This window comes from Glycine soja, chromosome 10 (genome assembly GCF_004193775.1).
Source record: "Glycine soja cultivar W05 chromosome 10, ASM419377v2, whole genome shotgun sequence".
Taxonomy (NCBI): domain Eukaryota; kingdom Viridiplantae; phylum Streptophyta; class Magnoliopsida; order Fabales; family Fabaceae; genus Glycine; species Glycine soja.
Window position 1 is genome coordinate 10,042,307 of NC_041011.1, and position 26,349 is coordinate 10,068,655.

General features: G+C 33.4%; 2 protein-coding genes across 4 annotated transcripts; one reads left to right on the forward strand and one right to left on the reverse strand.

The window, feature by feature from the left end:
* Nucleotides 1–1,403: 1,403 nt before the first annotated feature.
* LOC114369953 (syntaxin-121-like) lies at nucleotides 1,404–3,974 on the forward strand. Its single transcript, XM_028327233.1, has 2 exons — nucleotides 1,404–2,146; nucleotides 3,108–3,974. The coding sequence occupies exons 1-2, from the start codon at nucleotides 1,582–1,584 to the stop codon at nucleotides 3,461–3,463; spliced, it is 921 nt and encodes a 306-aa protein (XP_028183034.1). The 5' UTR covers nucleotides 1,404–1,581; the 3' UTR covers nucleotides 3,464–3,974.
* Nucleotides 3,975–10,977: 7,003 nt separating this feature from the next.
* LOC114369687 (33 kDa ribonucleoprotein, chloroplastic-like) lies at nucleotides 10,978–16,388 on the reverse strand. Of its 3 annotated transcripts, none has more exons than XM_028326932.1 (7): nucleotides 16,026–16,388; nucleotides 15,751–15,852; nucleotides 14,859–15,155; nucleotides 14,609–14,738; nucleotides 13,152–13,310; nucleotides 11,589–11,772; nucleotides 10,978–11,249 (listed from the first exon to the last, which is right to left on the reverse strand). In XM_028326932.1, the coding sequence occupies exons 1-4, from the start codon at nucleotides 16,377–16,379 to the stop codon at nucleotides 14,664–14,666; spliced, it is 828 nt and encodes a 275-aa protein (XP_028182733.1). In that variant the 5' UTR covers nucleotides 16,380–16,388; the 3' UTR covers nucleotides 10,978–11,249; nucleotides 11,589–11,772; nucleotides 13,152–13,310; nucleotides 14,609–14,663. The 3 variants fall into 3 exon arrangements, with proteins under 3 accessions (XP_028182733.1, XP_028182732.1, XP_028182731.1); XM_028326931.1 differs by having other exon boundaries at nucleotides 11,589–11,656; nucleotides 13,152–13,377; XM_028326930.1 differs by having other exon boundaries at nucleotides 13,152–13,377.
* Between the last annotated feature and the right edge of the window lie 9,961 nt (nucleotides 16,389–26,349).

Below are 26,349 nucleotides of genomic sequence, written 5' to 3' on the forward strand. Positions count from 1 at the left end.
TAATATATCTTTATCTAATAAATGTTTGTTTTTTATTATTATAATCTTTATCATGAAAATTAAGAAATTTATCTCAGTTAATTCAGTAAGGTACGCGAGTTGTTACAAATCTCATAGTACTTATCTTCAATTCCTATGAATAAAAAAAATCTCTATCAAGATAACATGTCTCTAATCTTCTAATCTGAATCAAGAATCTTATCAAATTAAGTTAAATAACTATTTAATTAAAAACATTTAGGAAACTATTTAATCTTAATCATGATAACAATGTTTAACAAAATTAGACTGCACATCTTCCCTCTCATTTTGAAATTACACTTGTTTTCCTCAACTATATAACAACTAAGAAATGAACAAAGATTTTTGTTAGTAGGAAGGTATTAGGGATGTCTGGGTAGGGTAAAAAGAAAGAATACTGAGTGTTTCAAGAAATAGAAGTCTTTGTATTTTGGTACAATAAAATTTAAGAAGAAGAGATAGTGTCCCATTTCAAGACAGAAAGTCTCCACAAAAGCATTTATATTTACTTCACTCTTAAAACACAAGTGGGAGTTTGAATTTATAAGCTGGCACATATGATAAGAGATCATTTCAACCTTATTAGATATGTAAAATTGAATAATTATATTGAATGAACAAGTTTTTAAGAATGTTTATTTAGCTAGAACATTTTTAGATTTTTTTTTAAACAAGAGCATTTTTAGAAGTTTTACACATATTTTATTATCTTTCAGTTTTCACTATCCATTGATTAAGCAGTCCCAATCATCAACCTTGGATACTCTGCATACCATTCCATTATGCTTAATAAGAACATTCTCCCATCACCACTCACGTACACCTAAATTCTACATTGCAGCTTGCAGGTATAATCCTTTTCGCCGTACACACTACTAATTAAACGCGGAGTAGATTATTATTAATTACAATTTGTATCTGCAAAACCAAAAATCCCCATCCTCTCACGCCAAGCAACATTTTTCTCCCTTCCAAGCCTTCTATTTCTGCATTATTCCGGTATTACCCTCCCCTTTGTTCCCAAATTTCGTGTCTGCTTATACTTTAATTTGCACAATTGCAAATGACACGAAATTTCCCACAAGCCCATTTGTTCATATTCCCTAATTCCCTATTATTCTTCCCAAGTCCCAACCTCCTTTGACCCGTTAACCCTTTTTTCTGTCTGCTTGTTTTTTCACACATATTGTAAAGCCACCATTTGTGCAAGACTCATCAACGTTGCGTAAAATAAAACCGTGTTTTTCTCGTTATTTCTTGCGTAATAACAAAATTACAAATTAAACCAGATGCTACAAAAAAGAAAAATATTGTTGCAATTTAAATAAGTCTTGCCACTTCCACCTAAATATTATTATTATTATTATTATTCAAAGAAAATTTCAAACTCTTAGTTCATAAGCCACCACTCCCATTTATATGCATCTTAAAGCCATACAAAATAAAATTCTCCTCAATACATGTATATACATTCATTCCCATAGTTCTCTCCGATCTTATTAACTCCTTTGAATTCTCTTTACCCTAATTTCTTCATATATCAAAAGCTCAAACCCTAAAATGAATGACTTGTTCTCTGGCTCCTTCTCCCGCAACAACGACCAAGTCTTGCCTGACCACCACCACCATGTGATCGAGATGGCGGCCGCGTCATCACCAACAGCCGAGGGCAGCGCGAACCTTGAAAAGTTCTTTCAAGAAGTTGAGCAGGTGAAAGAGGACCTGAAGGAGCTGGAGCGTCTCCATGAGAATCTACGTGGGAACCACGAGAAGAGCAAGACCCTTCACAGCGCGAAGGCTGTGAAGGAGCTTCGCTCACGCATGGATGCTGATGTGGCACTCGCTTTAAAGAAAGCGAAGCTCGTCAAGGTCCGGCTCGAGACGCTGGACCGGTCCAATCAGGTGAGCCGAAACTTGCCTGGTTTGGAACCTGGTTCGTCCTCGGACCGGACCAGAACGTCTGTGGTGAGCGGACTGAGGAAGAAGCTGAAGGACTCTATGGACAGCTTCAACAGCCTCAGACAACAGATATCATCGGAGTACAGGGAAACCGTGCAGCGTAGATATTATACGGTCACCGGAGAGAATCCCGATGACAAAACCATTGACCTCCTCATTTCTACTGGTACGTGTCAATTCTCATAAATTAATGTTCATGTTAACGTGTTTACGTTGTTTATGATTGGAAATTTTGTTTGTGTTTCCTAGTTTATTATACAATAATTCTCAAGAGTTGTGAATATCAAATAAATTCTGTCTGCAGGTTAGTGAGGATTATGAATTTTAGATGATCAGACACAAAGGACCAAACTTTAAGCAGTAAATTAAATGTAATGTTAACTATTCATATAATGTCATATGTCATCAAATACGTAAGGAGAGGTAAGGAGATTAATTATTATAGAAAGACAAATGAAAAAACGTGATATAAGTGATGTAGTGTGACAGAGAAAGATGGCCGGGAAAAAAGTGAAACTGTAAAAGAGAAGTAGAAATTCTATACAAATATATAAAAATCATTAGTGTTTTGAGATAGATAATTTTGACATGATATTAAAGCCTTTATGGTTAAGTGGTAAAGTTTGAAAGTTATCACTCTTGTTTTTTTTTTAAAAAAATAAAATGTTAAATTTCAGCATAATTAATATTGGGAGTAAATGCATTCGTGACATAGCAAATAAAGATAAATTAATCATGACTACTATATGGTATGGAGATTTTCCGTAAAAAGATGATGTCGATATGAATTGTTTGTCTTTCATTGGATAAACATAGTAAATGAGAAATAAAAAAAAAATCAAAGAATGCGAGAAATCACCCAACATCATTAGTATTTATCTTTGACAGAATCTGCACATGTTTTTAAAATCGTAATGATTATGTTAATAACGATTGACCCGATTTATGTTTCATAAGTAAGTGATGCAGGATTCGAATTTTGACTTTATTATGTAGATTATCTCTAACGAATATTAATCACTAGTCTTTTAGTTATTAGTTTATCCTTCACATTTTTACATGTTATTTGTTGATTAGGCTAGTAATTTAAAATTAATGGTACATGATAATTATGGTGCATGGAACAGGTGAGAGTGAAACATTCTTGCAGAAAGCGATCGAGCAGCAAGGTAGAGCCAGCGTGATGGACACAATCCAAGAGATTCAAGAGAGGCACGACACAGTCAAGGAAATAGAGAGAAACCTAAACGAGCTTCACCAAGTGTTCTTGGACATGGCCGTGTTGGTGCAATCCCAGGGAGAACAATTGGACGACATCGAAAGCCACGTGGCACGCGCCAATTCATACGTGCGGGGTGGGGTCCAGCAGCTGCACGTGGCAAGGAAGCACCAAAAGAACACCCGAAAGTGGACATGCATAGCCATCATATTGCTCATTATTATCATCTTGATCATAGTCCTCCCTATAGTTCTAAGAAAATGATCGATCACATATTCTAATTGCTATATGGTGGTGGCTGCGAAGAACTTGGACTAGTTCAAACTTCAGAGATTGTTAGTATCTTATATTAGTTAAGTCAATTCATATGCTGCCTAGACCATTGCATTAGAAAAATATATACCTTGGCTTTTGTGATTAGTTTTATTTTTTCTTTTTTTGGGTCGCATCATGTGTTGATTAATTTATATTTTCCACGTACGCATTTGTACATGTTTGAAGATTGAGACATTTTGGTTTGGTTTATAGAAGCCTATGGACATGTCACATGGTGCTTGCGTGCACCGTTTAGAATTATTACTTTACTACCGCGAAGAGAACTCGTTGAAGCGGTTTTATCCTAGCTAGGGAAGAGAGACGCTAGGGCATGTTGATGTTCATGGTGGTACATTCTTTTGCAAATATGTATGTAATTTATATGAAATTTTAAGCAGCTAGATAAATGGGTGAACTACTTTTATGTATTGTAGGAGTTAGTTCAATTGTTTTGCGTGTTTATGCCGTTGTACAAATGAATTGCACCTTATTTAGTAGCATATTGATATAGCATTGTTTTCACATATTATTATTTGGGTAAGATATACTTTTTAGTTTTTATGTCTTTATTATATTCACCCTGATTTGTTATCTTTTGAAAAATTTAATTTCATCTTTTAAAAAGTGATCATTACAAAATAAATGTATATTTTTATTTTATCACATGATTTCAAATCTTATTTTATCTAATTTTTATGATTCTTTTTTATTCAAACACCCGTTGAATTCTATAGTTTTCATGTACATGAATTTATGTCTCAAATTAGTAAAATAAAATTCATAATCATGTCCCAAAATTAAAAATATCATTTTCTGAAAGGATCATTTTGACTCATTTAAAAATATAAGAACTAAATTAAACTTTTTAAAAGATAAGAGACTAAATTAAATATAATTAAAAATATATATGACTAAAAGTGCACTTTAATCTTATTATTAGAAAATAATGTATTTTTTTATCCTTAAACTTTCAATCAAACTTAATTTTAGTTCTTATATTTTTTTATCAAGTCAATGAATTTGGTTCTCAAACTCAAGGTCGAGGCAATTCCAAGGCCATTTAGGTCGTTGCCTTATGCCCCAAATTATCTAAGATCTCAATTTTTTTATAAACATATTAATTATTAATTTGAATTATTATATAATATATTATATATATACTATTTTATTAGTAAAACTTTAATTTTAAAATTGTATATTATTGACATTAAAAGTTTATAAATACTTAATTATATAACTTTCGTTAGTAATTTTGTAATTGGTAAGAAAACAAAATGAGATTAAACAAATTATTTTAAATTACTCTTTAAATATACTTGCCTAAGACCTTAAAACATTTAGACACCACCTTGCTTAACTTTTCAAATATGCACTTGGATTTAGTTTCCTCTCACTTTAACAAGTTAGTGTTGTTAAAGAAGTTCACATCATAGAATTTTGAAATACAATTTTTTACAATTATAAATCACCACACAAATACACTCATAATGTGTTTAAAGTTGTAACATTTTCTTTGTAGGTTTTAGTTAGGGGTGTGCAAAAATTAGTTCGGTAAAAAAACCAAACCGAATTTGTTTTGAACTGATTTTAAAAAATTGGTTCTGAATTGATCTAATTTTTAACTAGTTTTAAACTAATTCTAAGAGTGGAATCAATTTTAAACTCATTTTTGAATTAGTTTTTGAACTATTTTTTTCAAATAAAAAATATTTAAATAAAAATTAGTTCGATTAACTGAATTAATTTTACAGAAATAATTTAACTAACCAAATTAGTTTTATAAAATAATATACTCATTTTTTTAAACTAGTTCAAAACAAAAATTAATTCTATTTAGATTAGGTTATAATTCAATTCAATCCCAATCAGTACTTTTAACACCCTAGTTTTAGCCCGACAAATCATCTAGTCCCAAATTAGTACTTTTAACACCCTAGTTTTAGCCTGACAAATCATATAGTCCCAAGCGTGGTGTGTGAACACGTGTTTCGTGTTTTCCCTGGGCTGACGTTTTCGAGTAGAGAAATAATGCATTTCCACCAGTAAATTTATCAAACATCCTTTCACCTATCAAGGGTAAATTTATTTTCTTTTAGCGCGTTATTACTTGAAATTTTTAAACTAAGTTCATCCTCATTAATTCAACATTATATTGAAATCCCTTTTGACGAAATGTCAGTTTTAATAAACCAAACTCATTTTTACAAACCATTAGGTTCACTGCAAACCATTTAAGCATAACAAAATTTCATTTAAACATTCTCAAATCCATCTTTTAAACAAATTTACAGAGGCACACCTCGGTTATATCTCTCGTTATAATATTGGTAGAGATGTATGGTTTAATATTGGTAGGGATGTATGGTTATATCTCTCGTTATAATACATGTTTTGCGTGAAGTCATGACGATTTGGTTATTACGAAATCGTGATGATAGATACAAATACTGATTTTGGAAATCAAGATTGATCATGCGCTGATCTCTCGTCAGTATCATTTATGGTTGAACCTAGGATAATATCTAATCATCTTTTCATTCTTAATTTTCGTTCTTGATTAATGAAAACATCGTTCATAAATACTTTCGTAATAGTTTATCTTTCATAAATCCAACTCCAAGGCCAAAACAAATAATTATTTCTTATAAATGAAATGTGGGTTTTGCACTGTGATTAAAATGTTTTAAATTTCCTGCAAAAAATTCTAGATAATCTTTTATTAAATTTATAACAAGGAGATATATTTAATTTTAGTAAGTCTATTACGGGTATTCATGTAAGTCCAATTTAGGGTGTCAAGCATAGTTCAGGCTAATAATTTTGAAATAAAGCTTGCTTTGCTAACTTTAATTAACCATAATGCTTTTGCAAATAATCATGAAGATCCATATGAGCATCTTGCTACACTTTTTCAATTGTGTGATATAGTGAAAAGATTAATGGAGCAACTAAAGAAGCTATACACTTGGGATTATTTGCTTTTTCATTAACGGGGAGGGTTAGGACTTTGCTCCAATCTCATCCTAATCACGGTCTCACATATTGGAATACACTAGAAGAGAAGTTTCTATAAAAGTAAATATCAATGATACTTAAAAGATTTTGCAAACACTTTTATATACAAAATCAAATTTAAACCATTGGTCAATTAAAGTAGATAAGAAAAATAGATCAGACATTGAGCGTTTTATACTGATTTGTCTCTACTAATGAGACTACGTTCAGTTCTTGATAACCCACTAAGTTTTCACTAACTTTCATAAAGTTACTAGTATTTTTCATTGTCACTTATGGCTTTTACAATAAAGCTTACCTCCAAGCTTTTACAACCCAAGTATTCATTGTTCTACTGAACCACTTCTACCTCTAAACAAATCATAAGATTTGTTGGTGTTTGTTTGCACATAGATTAGTTTATCGTCTTACAGACGAATTTCCATGTTAAGTACTAAGAGTCTCTTTCTCTCAAGATTCACAAGTTGTTTTGAGAGCTTTCAACTTAAGAGACAAAAAATGAGCTTGAAGAAGAGAGGGAATATGAAATTTGACTTCTTCTTTAGCACTTCAACTCATCAAGGCTTCTCATATTTTAAGTTATCTTTAGTAGGTAGTCATTGCCTCTAAACAATCTTATATTGTGTTTTATCTTGTGTTTGAAAAAGGTGTCTATTGGTGCATTAATTGCACACCCAATCCATGTTGATACACCATTCTTCTTATCTTCCTTGAGTCACACTTTAGTAGTGGTCAAATCACTTTAGCACAGAGCATGTCTATCCACACTAAGTACAATAGGTTGGGGCATCTTTTGAGAGAAAAAAAAAGGTTGCTCTTGATTTTTCTTTTACTTCCTTGGTTTTGAAAGATCCTAGAAGGATGTTCGACAAACATATAGTATCAATTTAGTCTTAATTTCCTATCAAAACTAGAATTTGTATGTTATCATTTGATCCATTAGATGCAGATACAATGCTTTTGTCTATTTGCATTATAAGTCACAACTTTTAAGATTTGTAATTATTTGCATAAAATCAAATTGATTGAGGATCCTGATTCGTCTTATGACTTAACAATTTCTTACAAAGTACTTTCCACCTTCACATTTTGGGAAAACTAAGAATGAGCTCACTTCATTTGGTCAGATGGAAGGGGAATCACTTTGTGAAGATTGAGAAAGATTCAACCAATTGCTAAGGATGTGCCAAAATCATAGGACGGATGATTTGACACAAATGCAAACTTTTTGTTAAGGGCTTAGGCCTTAGACAAAGCTCATGTTGGATGTTTCTGTAGGTGGAACTGTGGATGCTAAAAACAACAGATGAAGCAATCACTTTGATTTAGAATCTGGCAAGGAATGATTCTTTAATCGTTCATGATAGAAAAACTCAAGGAAGGCAAGGAAATCAAGGTAATGTTCCATTCTCTAACAATTAATCCTAATGTTCCATTCTCTAACAATTAATCCTAATTGGAGAAATAGTCCAATTTTTTGTTGGAGACAAGATTCAAGTCTTTAAAAAAAATCATCATTTCAAGGAAAACAAAAACTTATTGTGGATCATACATCCAAGTTGGAGGAAACTTTGAATTAATTTATGGAGGTGTTTTTTTTCAAACCAGAAGAATGCTGATGTTCCTATAAAGAATTTGGGGGACTCAAGTGGGCTAGATTGCTAAGCAACTGACTGAGCAACCAAGTGCAAATCTCTTAGGAAATATCCAACCCAATCCAAAGGAGTGAAATAAGGTTGTTACAAAAAGGAGTAAATGGTTGTTTGAAGGAGTGAGTGGTGAAAAGAAAGGAAGAATGAGTAGAAAAAGAAAAATGAGGTAGTTGAAAATGAAAAAAGAAAGTGAAGAAAAAAATGACAGAAAAAAATAGAAAACTTGTTGACCTTTAGACAAGCATACCTATTCACACAAATACATAGTGTAAAAACAAATATCATTAGAAAGGGGATTGAATTGTGATTTTTAAAATTTTCTAAGTCTTTTTGCAAACACAAAACTATCATCTGAACTAGTTTTGAAAAACAAATAATAGATTTTTGCAACAAACAAGATTAGACGATGATTAACAAATTTTGCCAAAATATGTTTTTTTTTCAAAACAAATTCAAATTCAAACCCTAAATCAGTTAAACACAAAGAGATAAAAATATAAAACACATGAAATTATATTGATTCGTCTCAATTATTGAGACTACATCCAGTTCTTGACAAACTACCAAATTCCACTAGTTTCAATGAGTTACAAATATTGTTCATTGTCACTTTTGGCTCTTATAACCCAAGCTTGGAAACCTAGTATCCTTTATTCTACCAAGCCACTATTGGTTCTAAACCAAATAATAATATTTGTTGTTACTTTGCTCACTGACTAATTCCTAATCGTCTTACGGACAGATTTACAACTTAAGCGCACTTAGTCTTTTCTCTTAGGATAATCAAAGTGTTTTGAGAGCTTTACAACTCTGCAGAATACACAGAAAGAACTTGAGAAGAGAAAACAAGAGATTTCAAATCTTTGCGCATAGGTTCGTTAACCTCAACTCTTCAAAGCTTCTTGCATTTATAGGTCTTCTTCAATAGATGCTTGTTGTCTCTAAACGGATAAATTTCTTCACTAGAAGCTTGTGTCTGAAGAAATGTTTGTTTGGACATTAAATGCATGTCCTCTTCTTGGTGAGAAATCCCTCTCTTTAGTTTTCTAGAAGCATACTTTAGCAGAGCATCATGTGCTTTTCATCAAAGTAGGCCTGTCACAACAAGACACGTCTTTTGGTAGAGTTTGAATTTGATAGTTCTTTTATGTTTCTTAGATTTTGACAAATCCTAGGAGTATGTCTCTAACACAATTATTGCAAAACTAATCTCAAACACAAAATATTAAATGAAGTCTTAAATGAGATTTTTAAATATTGCATTAGATCATAACATTTGTATGCCTCTGTCTGAAACTTTAGATGTAGATACAATGTTTTTCATTTGAGCATACATAAGACACAACTTTTAACTTTTGTATTTATTTGCATCTAATAAAAATAATTGAGGATCCTAATTCATTTTATGATGTAATTATCTTATGACTTAACACACAAAGTAGAGTATCGTTCCCAAACAACTTGTCTCAATGCCTATCAATTTCATTGTTTCTTCTATTTAAACAATCAAAATTGAGATTCAGAATTTGTAAATGGTAGATCTTAACCTTTCAAATAAAACAAGAAAACTTTAAAATAAACAAGATTTTTAGAATTTTATAAAAACAAATTTTGGAATCAAATATTTTTAAAAGTTAGAAATCATGAGTTACCCAAATTCATAGTTATATAGAGGCACTAATTCTTTTTATCCCTAATTCCTTAAAAACAAAATTACTTAATTTTATAACTTATCCCTTATTCCTAAGAAGATAAATTATAAAACCTTGATATACCAAACAAGCCTCTTAGATATAGAACTATTATATGAATTGCTTTGTACTTAATTTTGACAAAATTCTTATTTAATTTATTCATCAAAATCCATGTGAATTTTTTGCATTTTGAAAACATCTTTAAACAACTACGGAAATTAAAGCATAAGCACCAATATGAAAAGAAATATAACTTAACCATAATCAAGACGTTCTTAACAAAGTTGATAAGCATAACTAAAAGTTGATTACAACTAAAATATTCAAAAGAGAATGGCTAAGTAACATAAGATAAGTACCTACACAGAACATTGATCAATCTACCCCCTAAGAGCATCACCTATAACAAATCTAATCCCCTCCCTCATGATCCCCCAAAGTAGTCTTCAACGTCGTTGAAATGGTCACGAAACGGATAGACACTCCAATAGTCAACATACAGAGAAGATAGTGTGTACTCTAGAGAGTCAATATACCACTCTGAAGAGCAAAGAGAGTCTAGTGATGAGTCCTCAAAAGTCTCTTGGTGGGTACTCCATCGACATAGAGATATCTCTCTTAGAAACCTATATCCCCTCATTCTCAACCTCCTCTAGTGCAATGAAGTCTCCCTCGTGCACATCCTCTTTTGGTCCCTCCAGTGGGTCCTCCTTTGGAATGAGAAAAGTTCTCTACTCTTTTCAGAGTGGTTTATCAGCTCTTATGAGTACACACCATTTTTTCCGTTTGTTGACTATTGGAGTATTTATCCCTTTCGTGACCATTTCAATAATGTTGAAGACTACTTTAGGGGATGATGAGGGAGGGGATTAGATTTGTTATACGTGATGATGTAATAGATTGATCGATGTTATCAATTGGTAGTTATCTTATTTTACTTAGGAGTTAACTTATGAATATATCAATTGTAATCAACTTTTAGTTATGCTCATAAACTTTGTTAAGAACAAATTTATTAATGATTAAGTTATATTTCTTTTCATATTCGTGCTTATGCTTTAATTTTTGCAGTTGTTTAAATATGTTTTCATAACGCGAAAAATTCACATGGATTTTGATGACTAAATTAAATAAGAGTTTTATTAAAATTAAGTAGAAAGCATTTTATGTATGCTTTTGAAGTAACGTAACAAGGGATGTTACACATGGTGCTTATAAAAAACTTAAAAGCCACCTTCTCTGAACACTAAGCGCTGGGTGCTGGTCTCCTTCGAGCTCAACTTCTAAAAACTTTGACTTTTCAGTTTTCACCTTCTTGGACTTTTCTTCTCTTCACTCAGACTTCGCACCCAATCTCCTTTAATTGAACAAGACCTATCAAAACACAAGAAAAATTAAGAATAACTTATAAAAACAATGTTTATTTATTCAATACTCAAACTAATAATTTTTTTAAGAATAACTTATAACTTATAAAAACAATATTTTCATACCCAAGTTTTTTTTAACCTTCACTTATGTTCTTAACATCATTATTATACTCATCTTGGACAAACAAGCATTTAACCATGCATGAAATTTTCAACTAAAATATATAAAAAAAAGTGTATAACACCTTAGTAACGGGTGTGTACACTGCTAATCAATAGAAAACTGATAGTATGTAGATTAAAATTTTGGTTAAAAAATCAGAAATTAAAAACAAGAAAATACCTTATTAATGAAGATAAAGGATCATCTTCCAAGAGGTTTTTGTACCTATCTTGAGTGACAAATCAATCCTGAAAGAAGTGAGGGAAGCAAAATAGTCAACGATAACAAAGTATGCTTCTAGCGTTGTTGGCCTTCTCACACAAGAACAATACTCGATGGCAATGGTGACAATTAACAAAGTTATCTGCATAAATATTTCCACCAATTAAGATTAGAGTTAATGATTAAAGTATATCTTATATTTTCAACATGCAAATTTTAAATTAATTGATCAATCAACAATTAAAAATTAGATAATGAAAAAAGTAATACTATTATCAATCTATCATGTCTATGTATATTATATGAACACAAGTTTATTTTTTCTTGGTTCATGTGAAAAAGGTTTGGGTACCCCCTATACGACGGTTTCTTTAATTTAACAAGTTTATAGATTTTTTCACTAATCTCTAAAAAAACCATCTAACTATTCTACAGCAAGATTATAAAGCATATGACAAACAGCTGCCATTGCACCTTTCTGCAACATTTTTTGGCTATCAACCTTTCTTTTGAAATGGACAAAATGTATTCAATCTTTGCTTACTTTCAATGTTATCCATGGCGGAAGGCCAAAATTCCATCATATGGGCACGCCATTCAGGCCTATGATGCCGCTATAGTGGGCCTCCCTTCACAAATTGTCTATGATGGTTGGCAAAAAATCCACCATGCCATTCCACCATAGCAGCCATGGCACCGCCATTTAACAACACTGCATATTTTGTTGACTATTTGCAATGTAAAGTACTTGGAATAATGTTCACATCTTTGTATTTCATCACCCAAAAAACTATAACATGGAAATCTATAACTTTCAAACAATAGACATTCACTTGAAGCAACTACTACACCTATATACCTTATCACAAAGAGGGCGTTTCTTTCAAGGTATAATATTGAATTCCCAGTAATCACATTTCTAATAATATTATATCCAGGAATTTTATTCCTGCATACATTTAAAAATATGTTTGGTTAAATTTTAATATTTTTAGTAAAGCTTTTTAAAATTATTAGAATAAAATTAAAAGTAGGAGTAAAATTTATAATTGAATTACAAAATAACTTCCCCTATTCCTAGAGGAATATAACTTTCCCACCCCTCACCATGAAAATAAAAATGAGGCAAAATAAGTTGTCACTTTCCCTAGTGTAAATATTACCTGAAAATAAATTCTTAAAACTCATAAAAAAACATGGAAATATCACATTCTAGGAAATAAATTTTTAAACATTGAATTTGAAACAAACACACTGAAAGGGTAAGGAAATTTATGTCAATCAATTGATCAAACAAAAGGGAGATGGATTGACAAGTCTCCAAAAAATCATTTAACATCTTCAATAGAGAACATGTCAAAAACATTAACTCAAGGCTTCTTCTATATCTTTTTTTGCAAAGTCACATGAAAGAATTAAATGTCATGTTTACATACTTTGCAACAAAGACAAAAAAAAACAGAAAATAATAAGTACACTAAAATTCTGGTTACAAAAATAAAAATAAAAACTAGAATATACCTTGTTTCTGATGGTAAGGAGGATTGTCTTCCAAGAGGTTTTCGTCCTTGTCTTTTTCAACAAACCAAGCTTGATAGAAGGGACATCAAGGAGGATATCCAACAACAATGATAACTCCGGCATGCTACTAATCTTGTTGGCCTTCTCACATTAATCGTCCTTGTCAGCAAAGATGATAGTCAACGGCAAGGAATGTAACACCACCAAATTGGGATTTGTGTTAATCCTAAATAGAAAATTTTACATTTATAACATCCAAATTTTAAATTACTGTATCAATCGATAATTAAAAACTAAATAGACCCTAAAATGAAAAGGGTAGTAATATTTTCATGCATTTTGCCTCATAATATAAACAAATTTTTATTATTTATTGGTCTACATGAGAAGTGTACAGAGTGCCCCTTCAAATTGTCAGGCACCACATTTTATTGCTAATTGTTTTGCCATGATTTTAATGTTTCAGTTTTTTTGGTAAATTATTTATATAACGAAGAGATGTGATGAACACAAATCGCCTGAAGGTGTGATGAATCTCTTAATTGATTGGTTGTACTCTAAAGTTTGCAATTCCTAAATGAAGTGTGAAGAATCTCTGGTAGGTCCATTAGTGAGGTTTATAGTAGGAAAAAGAAAGAGGGTGTTAGGAATGGAAAACGGGCCAAAGGATATAGGCTCACGAGTATGAGAGGAGGAAACATATTGCACAAGAAGAATTAGTGGAAGTGAAGAGAAAAAGAAATAACATAATTGACATGTGGCAAAGAGGGAGTGGAGAAGGGGATATAGGAATCAGAAAGAGAGGGGAGAAAAGGATAATATAAAGGGTGTGGTAACTGAATAGGAGGTAAATATTGTACACATGTTTCTATCCTATTAGTCAAGTTAAAAAAAAACACCAAAACCCTTTAAAATATGAAGGCACCCATGCAAAAAGGCACTTATTATGTTTTTATAGTCAGTGCCCCACACATCTCACATCATTTGGGTTAGTGTCTACACAAGTTTTACTTTACTCCAAAGAAGAAGCCTTTCCCTCAATTTTCTCCCTTCTAAGCATACAGTAATGATATCTGATGGTGGATGTACCCACTGTGTGAGGAGGTGCACATGGTAGAAGTTTGTGTTTGGATGCTATGAAAAAGGAAGAAAAAAAATAATGATGCCTTCTATACTGCATTCATTACTTTTCTAATGACTATCTGCGTAATGTTTTGTGACTTATGGTTTTGATCTATGTTCCCTTCAATTCCATTACAATACTACAGTTAACATGGACCCATATTAATGTCCAGTACATTTACAGGAACATCTTACAATTGCCTGAAGGTGTAGTTGGCATATGCCAATGTGACTAAGAACTAACTGGAAATGTGAGGAAGATCAAGTTCACAGTTCACAAAGTTAAAATGAACATATGCACATGTTGTGGGTAAAAACAATGATCAATCACATACCTCATGTGATGACACTAGATGGCATTTCCATGCTATCAACATTACTTCCTGTATTTTAATGAATTACCAGAGGAGATGAAGTATTCTTATCTGTAGCTAGATTCAGCCGTAAGGGCCGGCCTTGAACCTCCTGAAAACAGGATGTTACATATGCAAAGAAAGTGGTTACATACTTGCATAGTTAAATTAATAGATAACAAGACGAACTAAATTCAGGATAGCAAAACTAATCTACCAAAATTGTTCATACCACACCATTCATAGAATTCAAAGCAGCCTCTACATCCTCAGCAGTTTCAAAAGAGACAAACCCATATCCCCTAGACCTTCCACTGTTCCTTTCATAGATGACCTTGGCACTCAGGAAGCCAGGCTGCTCAGCAAAGGCATCCCTAAGATCTTGTGAAGTCAGACCCCAACCAAGGTTTCCAGCATAAATCTTGTGAGGGCTGTCTACAAAGCCTCTATAGTTTGAACCCATTACTAGCCGTTTGCCTCTTTTGGGTATCGCTGTGAAGTTTACCTTCATAATTCTACCTCCAATTTCCTGTTCATTATCGCAGCTATTACCATCAAAATGAGTTCTGCTCACCCGTACAGAACAGTAAACAATTGAATTATGGCTTTTTATATGATATTTCCAGATCAAGACCCAAAATGGTAAAAAGAAGACATATTATCTCCTAGATAAATGGTAATAAGACAAGGAAAACTGAATTTTGATATAACTATTTCATAACCAATCCTTGATTATGCACCAATTTATAACTCTGGTCCCTATTTCCACCTCCATCTTCACCGTCTACCATAGATCAGTAAGTTACCATCCAACATGACAATGATGACATAGATGACAAAACAAATCCAAATTAGAACTCCAAATAACTTACAACAAACTTTTAATTTTTAGGTTGTGTCCAGCTCCAAATACATGTGTTTCCAATCAAAGGTTACAATTCTGCATTTTACCTTCATTTCAAAGGAACCAAATCCAATCCCATAATAAATAGATGCAGAGTAGTCTAGAATAGATAGAAAAATGAAAGAGCTCGCGCCCTCCATCGCAATCTAGACTATTTCATTTTCAATGCACATTGAATCACTCATCTGAAAATCACTGATTATTAGTAAACAAGACTTACAGAGCCATCAAACATTCGAATCGCTCGTTCAGCATCCTCCATGCTCCCCATTGTAACAAACGCAAACCCTCTACTTCTATCCATGATGTCATCATACACAATCTACACAATTCATCAACAAAAAAAGAAAGAGAAAAAAAAAAGCCACAAACACAATCCAAACTATTATTACCAATTTACCATAACATCCCAAAAAAAAAAAAATTCAAATTTATGAATCAAATCATAAAAGTTGAAAAGGGTCTTAAAAAAAAAAACTAACGAAATTCACAAACCTCCACGGATACAACATTGCCAGCCTCTCCGAACCGCTGAGCCAACTGGGAAGAGAGCAATGAGTAAGGCAAGTTTCCCACAAAGAGTCTGGAGGATTGGTTTGTATGTGACGCATTCGGCTCTGGTTTTTGGAAGGTTTCGCGTTGAAGGGGTTTTTGAGTGTCTTGGAAGGAAAGTGAAGAGAGGGGGAAATGGTAAAGTGAGAGTGAGAGGGGAGAAGCAAAGAATAGTTGGGGGTTGAGATTGAGGGGTTTCGAGGGTATGAGTGTGTGTGGGAAGTTAAAGGTGAGTGAAATGTTGCAGATAAGGGAGGAAGTAGCAGTTGAAGTTGAAGCAGCCATGGAGAACCACATTGCAGCATAAACGATTTTTTTTTTCGGATTACAGCCTTATATTATTTATATATGTTTGAAAATTAAAAAGAGTAAATGAAAGAAAAAGTTCTTTAAAAGTGTAATTTGTTTCAGTAAAAAAAGAAGAAGAGAGAGTGCAATTTGTCACTATTTTTGTCTAAAATTCAAAAAATCGAGGGTTTGGATCTCCTTCTTCAGTGAAAAATTCACTATATGGAGTGTATTGTAAAATTTAATCACGGTTTTTTAATATTAATTAAATAAAATATTAATAAAAAATAAAATAAGAAAAAAATGTGTGGTGTGATATTATAGTGTATTTCCTGTACAATAGTAACCTACTTTTAAAGACTAAATGACAACAAATAATTAACTTAAGGAATTAAAATAATAACATAAAAACATTTTTGTCATTTTATTAGTTCTAGAGACAAAACCCATCATCCCCCAAAAAATAGAGATGCTCATGATTTAGTTATTTACATAATCATAAATAACAAATAATTAGATTATAAGTGATTATTTTTATCTTTATTATATAAAGTAGTATGTATAAGAAAAAATTTCCCTCCCAAAAGACAAGGACAATCGGGCAATCTTGAGAAAAAATGTTGACATTTGAGATTTTTTTATAATACAGCTGGTCTAATGTAATTTGAATCATTTATTTCATTATTCTTAAATTTGAAATTCATGGGCATTTATAAATCGAAGAATGCTTGATTCAATTTGATTAAGTGGAATAATTGAAGCCAAGATTTTGTGACCTTTTTAGCTAATGTGAATGATAACAATAATAACTCGTAAACGAATTCAAACTACAAGGATGTTTAATGTGTATTAGATGATAAATTTTTGGTTAAAATATGCTTTTGCATTTTTATAATATCAAAATATTTAAATTTGTTCTTACAAAATTTTGAGAATTTTTTTTCTTTTTTTCAAAATTGAAATTTGTTATTTTTTCACTCGGATATAAGTTCGGTTGATTTTTTTTTATGTGTCACTCGCTTATTGGTTCCATAGTCAACTACTCTCTTGTGATTTTTGGGAGTTAAAACCCCCACAAAAATGTGAAAAAAATCGCAACAAAAATTTAATCCCCACTTCCGAAACCTTCTTCATCCTCTTCCAACCACATCATCCAAACAACAACCCCATCTCCTCCGCGTCACGCCATCGCTTGCACTAGCTACTCCTCTGCGCCGCGCTACCTCTTCCCCGACCTTCCCGTGCTCACTCCTAAATGATCTCAACCAATTTTTAGAACCTCTTGGTTCCAATTGCAATGACCTGAACGAAATAAAATAACCTCATTGTTAACACGCAAAACACATCAAACTTACACATGCATACTAACATAACATAAAACAATTATATTCTTGGAAATCCAAATTGGGTTCGACTTTTACATTCAAGTGGAATTACATGAGTTGGGGAAGTAGATTTTCGGAGGAATGAAAGGAACGGCGAAGGATTGAAGAGGAAAATTCTTGAGCTTGATTTTGCAGAAGCATGGAGAAGAGAAAGGATGACACAACGAAGTGCGCGAGTTTGGAAGCAACAAGAATTTTGAGGGCGTGGTTGGTCGATGGTGAGCCTCAAGAAAGAGCAAGGATCCATGGCGGGAGAGAGCGAAGGCACGACACGGAGGAGGAGGATGTGGTGCAAGTAGCAGCACGACGTAGAAGAGATGGGTACCACCATAGATCCAAAACACTTGGTTGTCGTGTGAAACTCCTTTGCAAATCTATATTCTTATGTTCCCATATTTGAATTTGCAGGAGTTGGTTGCGACGGCGCGGTTGGGTGATGATTGGGTCATGTTGGTGCGAGGTTAGGGATGGTGGTGACTGGCAGATTTGGGCTAGAGGTTATTAGGGATGAAAGGTTAGGGAAGAGGGATTCATAAATTTAGGGAGAGTTTTATAATTTGTTGTGCCAAAAAGTAATAGATTTTAATTTCGGAGGGATGAATTCCAAACATTTAAATATATTTAGGGATGTAAAATATATTTTAGCCTAAATTCTGATGTTCTCATGGGAATAAAAATGTTGGAAATTATAACATTATCATGATTCAATAATACTCAATAAAGTTTTTTCAAAACTTGTACCAAATGATAATATTATATTCTCATCTATACATTCTTAGAAATCCAATAAAATTTTATGAAACAAACAATCCCTTACAAATATTTTTTTTATATAATAAATATAAGAAATTAAATGGATATAATACATTTAGTATGATATTCCCCAAAGAAACAAATATCCCTTATAATTTCCAACATTTCTATTCTCATATGGGTGAAAAAGTAATATTCTTATGAGAATGTGAGAATTTATTATTGAATACATATGAAATCTCATTTATTTATTATTTAAGTTATTTAAAATTTTAAAAAATATTTCCAAGAATATGAAAATGTAACCAACCATATTTTTTTTTAAATTAACCGATAATGATATTTTCGTATTATGTTCCTCAACATAACATTCTTGGAAATGTTATATTTTCAAGTTATATTGCTCCTAAGTGTCTCCTTGGTTCCCCTGAATTTTTATACATGTACAAATATCTTCAAACTGTTTGAATAATTTGTACAAAGTTGTTTGAATTTTAATAAAATAAATTATAATTATAAGACAATAAATTAAAAAATATTAAATATATATTAACTTGATACCAAATAATTATTACTTTTATATTAAAACGTACAATATATTTTATTATGTGGGTTACGACAGAATGTGATTGACAAAATAAGTAAAGTGTAAAAAAATTAATATTTTAAATTTCAAAAGTCGATTATGTATAAACTCACTGATAAATATCTTAGATCACAAAAAAAAAACTGATAATTTCCTATCAGTGAGTTTATATATATTTGTGTTTTGTATTTAATGAAAATAAATAAGAGTTTATAGTTATTTTTAAGAATATTAAAATGTAATCAAACATATTTTTAAAAAATACTCGGTAATAATATTTTTATGTTATATTCTTAAAAATAATATGGAAATGTATAAAGATTCCGTAAAACAAACTTGATGTTCAAGTAAGGGAGAGATAGAAAGAATTAAAAGAAATCATTATATTAAAAGAATGTATGGGGTGGGAGAATTGAAGGAGGAAGATTATCTTCAATTACTCAGCTGAAAAGCTTTTAAACTAGCAAAAATTCATCTGTTTGTTATGAGGGTTTTTTGAATCACTAACTTATGCTTCAGGCCTTCCATGTTGTCCCTCTGGTTTAGGCCCAGGACCGACCCTGCCATTGCGGACCATTTTGAACGTTTATGTTTTCTTGAAAATGTGAGAGAAACTTCAAACAAATATGATTTAAAATATCCTTTAAGACAAGCTTCTTTTTAAAATAGGTGGAGAGAAGGATATCAACTTAACAAGTGCCAAAGAAAGAATTCACATAATGGGACATATGTTATTACAAAAGAAAGTTCTTTTGAATCTTGATGATGATGTTGGCAAATTAGAACAATTGGAGGCCTTTATTGGAAAACTTGATTGGTTGGGGTTGTTTCCTTTTATAGCAACCAGTAAGTGTACAATGTCACTTATTATCATTTTTTGTTTGTTTGAACGATGGGAGTTGCTAGGTGCACCCAGCAATATTGCTGGTGCACCCAGCAATTTTAGTGAATGACCATTTTGCCCTTTAAGTTAAAAATTTTAAAACGCGCTCCTCTTCTCGGAAGACCACTGCTGCTTCTTTTCTTCTTCCATTCCTGTTGATCCTTCGTGACACCGCGAGCCAAGCTTTCGTCTTCTTCCGGACACCACGAGCCAAGCTTCTTCTTCTTCTCCGTCTTCTCCGCGAACAGCCTTCGAGGTTAGTCTCCCTAACTCTCCATTGCTTTTACTATCCAGTATTGATTCAGCAGTGGAACCTTAGGATAGTAACCTTAGGGTAGAAGACGAGAGGGGAGAAGATTAGAGTACGCCGGAAAAAATGGCGGAAAAGGATGACGGCGGTGTCTTCCGGAAGACCCGTTAGGGGTTCTTCCGAAAGTTCCGGAAGAACATTTTTCGGAAAGTTTCTGGAAGAAGTGTTCTTCCGGAAGTAACCAAACGTCTTCCGAAAGAACAATTATTCCGGAAGACTCCCGGAAAACCTCATCCGGGAACTTTCCGGAAGAAGTGGTTCATCCGGAAGAATTCCGGAAGCCGCGCTCTTCCGGAAGAACTTTCAAATTTCCAGAAGACCTTTCCGGAAGAACCACTTCTTCCGGAAGTGGTTTTTTTGTTTTTTTTTTTTGCTTTTTTTTTAAATTTTTTTAAACAGAAATTGTTTTATTTTTTTTTAAATGAATTATTGTATTTATTTTGGTTATTTTGTTTTTTAGATTTTATGAAAAATGAAGTTTGGGTTTTTGATGTCATGTTTTTTTTATAATTTAAATTGTGTATTTTTACTAAATATTAATTTGTAAATTTTTTTTATAAAAGTAGTTGTGTTTGTTTTTGTTTATTGTTTATTTTTTTAAATTAGTGTTTTTTCTTTAAAAATGAAGTTGTCTATTTTTATAATTAAAGTTGTGTGTTTTGGAAGTTTTATAAAAATACTAATTTTTTATAATTAATTAGTTTTTTTATTATAAATGAAGTATTTTATTTTCTAAAAAAATTGTGGATGTTTACTAAATAATTTTTTTGACATTAATTGTTTAATTTTTTTTTAAAATTAAGTTGTGGATGTTTAGTAATGAATTATTTTTATATTAGTTGTGTTTTTTTTTTATAAATGAAGTTGTTTATTTTTTTTTAAAAAAATTAACTTGTGGATGTTTACTAAGTAATTTAGTTGTGTTTTTTTTTAGAAATGAAGTTTCTTATTTTTTTTTTAAATTAAGAGTTGGATGTTTACTAATTAATTTTTTTTACATTAGTTGTGTTTTTTTTATAAATGAAGTTGTTTAATTTTTTTAAAAAATTAAGTTGTGGATGTTTAGTAATGAATTATTTTTATATTAGTTGTGTTTTTTTAATAAATGAAGTTGTTTAATTTTTTTAAAAAAATTAAGTTGTGCATGTTTATTAATAAATTTTTTTTACATTAGTTTTCTTTTATATAAATGAAGTTGTTTAATTTTTTTTTAAAATTAGGTTGTGTATGTGTCAAAATAATTTGATTTAAGTTAGTCTTATTTGTTTATAAATAAAGTTGTTTTTTTATAAAGAAAATTGTGTATATTTTGACCGAAAAAAATACGTGTTCGACATGATTTACAGATCATGGCCAGAACACGAGGTTTAGGTCGTGCCATAGGTAGAGTTGTAGGCAGAGATAGAGCTGCTGACGAGGATGCTGGCGATGTTTCCGAGAGGCGTAGGCCTACTGCCTCAGCCCGTAGGCTACGCGTTCATCAGATGACTACGGAGGGACGTGATATGGCTGAGGACGTCGCTGACATGACTGATGATGTCCCTGAGCAGCCTACGGAGGCACCTGAGATGCGTGCGGACGCATAGGGTGCTAATAGTGGTGAGGGGTCAGATGGTGATGATGCTGCAGAGGGATTCCCTGGTGGTCCACGTGACCCGTCAGTGCTCACATCATTTGCCGAGCATGTTGCACATGCCGTGTGGAGTGGACAGGTATTTTAATTTGTTAATTATTTGTCATTGTTTATTTATTTGTTTATGATTAATTTTTTTAAATAATTGTATAATTTGTACTTCAAATCAGGAACGTCCTGATTTGAAGTTAGTGTCACATGGGAGGAAGGTGACACTGATTGGGAGGCCAGTGCCTGAGATTGAAGGCCTGGTGGCTGCCACAGGATTAAGTCCACTGATAGATTGTTCAGTTATTACTGGCGATCCTGGACTTATATCCGCATTTGTGGAGAGGTGACACAGTGAGACTAGCACCTTCCACCTTCCTGTAGGAGAGCTGACGATCACATTGGATGATGTGTCATCCATCCTACATTTGCCCATCACTGGCGTCTTGCACAGTTTCCACGCTCTTTCTACGGAGGAGGCCAGAGCCGAGACAACACTCACACGTGGAGCATATGTACGATTAGGATGGGTTCGTGACATTTATGAGACCAGATGTCAGGCTCGGCGGTGGATTGTCGCAACTCGCGCTTATCTGTTGCACCTTGTTGGTTGCACTCTTTTTGCTAATAAGAGTGCAACATATGTGCATGTGGTCCACCTTGACGCTTTCCGGGACCTCACTCATAGTGGTGGTTACGCTTGGGGGGTTGCCGCGCTGGTTCATATGTATGACCAGTTAGATGAGGCTTGTAGGACCACCACCCCACAGCTTGCGGGGTACTTGACGCTACTTCAGGTAAATTTTGTGTTTATTAATATGTTAGGTTCGATTATGATTTAAACATGTTTTGATGTTATGTTAACCTCAATTATTGTGTAGTGCTGGATCTATGAGCACTTCCCTAGTGTGCACCAGTGCGTGACTGACGATACATACCAGGAAACGTCCCCACGTGCTTTCCGGTGGTTGACGTCGAAGGCGCACATGAAGGGCATCACAGGAGCACCGTACAGGGCACATTGTGATGGTTTGACCGTCACAGATGTGTCCTGGTTGCCGTACACTGAGCATCGGGGGGTTAGGGCGTTTCGGGAGATTTCATCGTTCCAGGGTCAGCTCTGATGGGGTCCTATGATCGTCACAGTTCGACCGGAGAGGGTGGTACGCCAGTTCGGTTACATCCAGAGCATCCCTCCGCCGCATGTTAGTGCACGATTGTTACACAATCAGATAGATGACAGGTGGATGGAGTTTGCGGATCACTTACTACCTGCGGGTCAGCTTTGTCTAGTTCCTGGGCAGGTATCTGCAGATTACATGGAGTGGTTTTTCCGCATATCTCACCCTTTCATGACACCGACCCAGGCAGGTGACCAGCAGAGGGATGCACCAGCTGCAGACCCTGAGGACTACATACAGCCGCCCAGCCCCCAGGTTCCAGTGGCATTTGACCCCCCTCCACATGTGGTAAGATTATTTGCGCGTTTAATGTTTTATGAGTTGTTGTTTATTTTAAATTTCATAATAAATGTTTTTAATGACTTTGGCAGGATGATTACGAGGGATATGAGGCGATTGCACAGAGGTTGGAGCGTGTGCTCAACCTTAGGATAGTCACTGCAGGCACAGAGTTATATGACATTATGCAGGACTGCCTGACGATCGCGAGAGGGGGACCCAGTGCTGATGGGACGGTCAGGGCTCGTCAGAGACGCCGCACGGACCATTGATCATTGTATTTATTTTTTGTGTTGTAGTTGACATGAATATGTGTAATTATTACAGTTTTTGTTTAATATAGTTGACGTGTTTTGCACAGTTTATTATTTTATAATATAGTTTATTATTCCGATTGTTTGTTGTCCTTAAGCGAAATTTACGGTTATTTTAAATTTATTTTTTAAAAAAGGGAACCTATAATCATGAGTTTTGTTTGTAAGAATTACATAAAAAATAAAAGTTTTTAAAATCATTAATAATTCATAATTCATAATTTACACCATTAATATATAAGGTTGTACCAAAAACTAAATATTTTAAAAAAATTACATGACAATGAAATCGCCATATAAGATACTACAAGGTTGACTTTAAAAAAAATCCATGTTCAAGTACCCATGTTTGGGATTTTTTTGCGTGGGTGTGCCAGTGCCGTGAGACAATGGAGGGCGGCCATTTGTCATGTTTGGACGTCAAAGAACCCAAAAAAAATGGTCCCGTTTCCTGGTTCCATCAACTAACACGTCAAAACAAAGCCTCAAAATCCAAAAAAATAGGAAATGGACCCTTTTTCAATGATCAAGTACCCATGTTTGGGATTTTTTTGCGTGGGTGTGCCAGTGCCGTGAGACAATGGAGGGTGGCCATTTGTCATGTTTGGACGTCAAAGAACCCAAAAAAAATAGTCCTGTTCCCCGGTTCCGTCAACTAACACATCAAAACAAAGCCTCAAAATCCAAAAAAATAGGAAATGGACCCTTTTAACAATTAATTTTTTGGACCACTGAAACAACACATTCAACTTTATTATGAGAATTAAACACGCCGTAAACAGATAAAGGTTACATCAACGAAAAAACATAAAATTAAACATCACATTCAGTTGTTTAGCGACGTCCCACTGACCTCGTCTTCAACATATTTAGTAAAGACAGCTAAAATTTCTATTGGTCCATATTTTTTCCAGTAGTTAGATTGTACTAACACCTTCAGCAGTTCTTTGTTGGTGATCAGCTCATTTATTTCATATTTTATAACCGTATCTGAATACTCAAACCGAGCTAGTTGGCGGAAAAACAATCGTCTTACCGTTTGTGATTCGTGAATTCCAAGAGGGGGAATCCCTTTAGGTGCAACTTGCTTGATTAAATTCTTCAGTTCATCGATGGTACATGTTGAAGGAATTTGAAATTTCTTAGGATTTTTTCCTGTGAACGCGCATCTAACAAATTTGTTCTGCGGTGGCATGTTCCATTTCCCGTTGTAATACAGGATCGCGTCATGAATACGAGACATAGTGCGTTCAAGTAAGTTTATTATTCCATCTGGTGTTCTTCCAACGGTGCATAATAACTCAATCGGACCAACACAAGAAAATTGATCATTACACATTAATATTGTGTTGACATCGTCATCATTTATCAATTTGATACACTCAAAGCAAATTTGGTTACCTGTATCGGTGAATGGCTTCCGGTAGTGAATTTCATCCAAAAACTGTTTGTCAGATAGCTGAAGGGTATTGTGTATTCTGGTTTTTAGGCTTACAAAATCACACCTATTTGGTACTCGAATGGGCACCGGAGTTGAAGTTTGGAAGTAAACCCCAGTATCATTGTGAATAATCGATCCATTTGGATAAATGAAAGCCAACCTTGAGTTGACAATCGTCTGACTGCTAGTTTCTCCTAAAAATGCCATAGTTTGTGTATCAGTTGGGAGATTATTTGAAAGCAAGATAATGTGTGATTTAGTAGCCTAGTCTGCCATATATATAGATGGTTGTGACCGAGCCTTTGTTTAACTTTGTTTACAAAAAAATAGACACGCGTAAATGTGTAGTCAAGTCAGCCAATGTGTTGTCGCTAATGTGTAGTCAAGTCAGCCAATGTGTTGTCGCGCTCAAACTGTAATACGCATGCATGTCATTATGTGTTGTCAATTATGACAATGATGTATGCTGCACGCGTAAATGATTTTTGTTGGACCAACAATTTTGTTGCTTAACCAAACGAGTACTTGATAATATTAATTGGTTAGTAACGGGTTACAACAAATTATATCGCATAATGAATACAATTACATAAACAATGCATGTTTAGTCTTCATTTAGGTCTACATAGTGTGTTTTGAATGACATCAAGCTTGTGTATTGCTGCATTCTACTAATATATGGAATTGCCCACTGCTTTGCTTGAGAATAACAATTGCTTGACCACAACAGCGCTGGAGGTGGCAACGGACAATGGTCTTTCAAATAAACCTGTTGTACATGAACAAACATTATATCATGCGCTGACCGTGCCAAACGAACCAGCGAAGTCATTGCATAATTGTTACACTAACTATATTCAATGTACCTGAACAAAATGATTTCCAAACACGTGACCGACACATATGATGCGGTGGCCAGAAGAGTCAGGTGGTGGTTGACTTCTAAGAGGGAAAAATGTCATGCTTTGTTGTTGGGACAACGATACAAGGATTACATTATACCGTGAAGCAATCACATATCCCATGTCTGTTATATCCATCTACTTGTCCACACTAACCTGAATGAACCAAACATACACATGTAAGTAATTTAAACATTGTTATTAAAAAAAATTAACCTAAAAAAATACCTTTGAAAAGCCATCAACAAGTAGGGAAAACTTTAATTGTTCAAATCTCTCTGTGCCACCGAAGAGGTTCATGTACTCATGCGACCACCTGCCAAG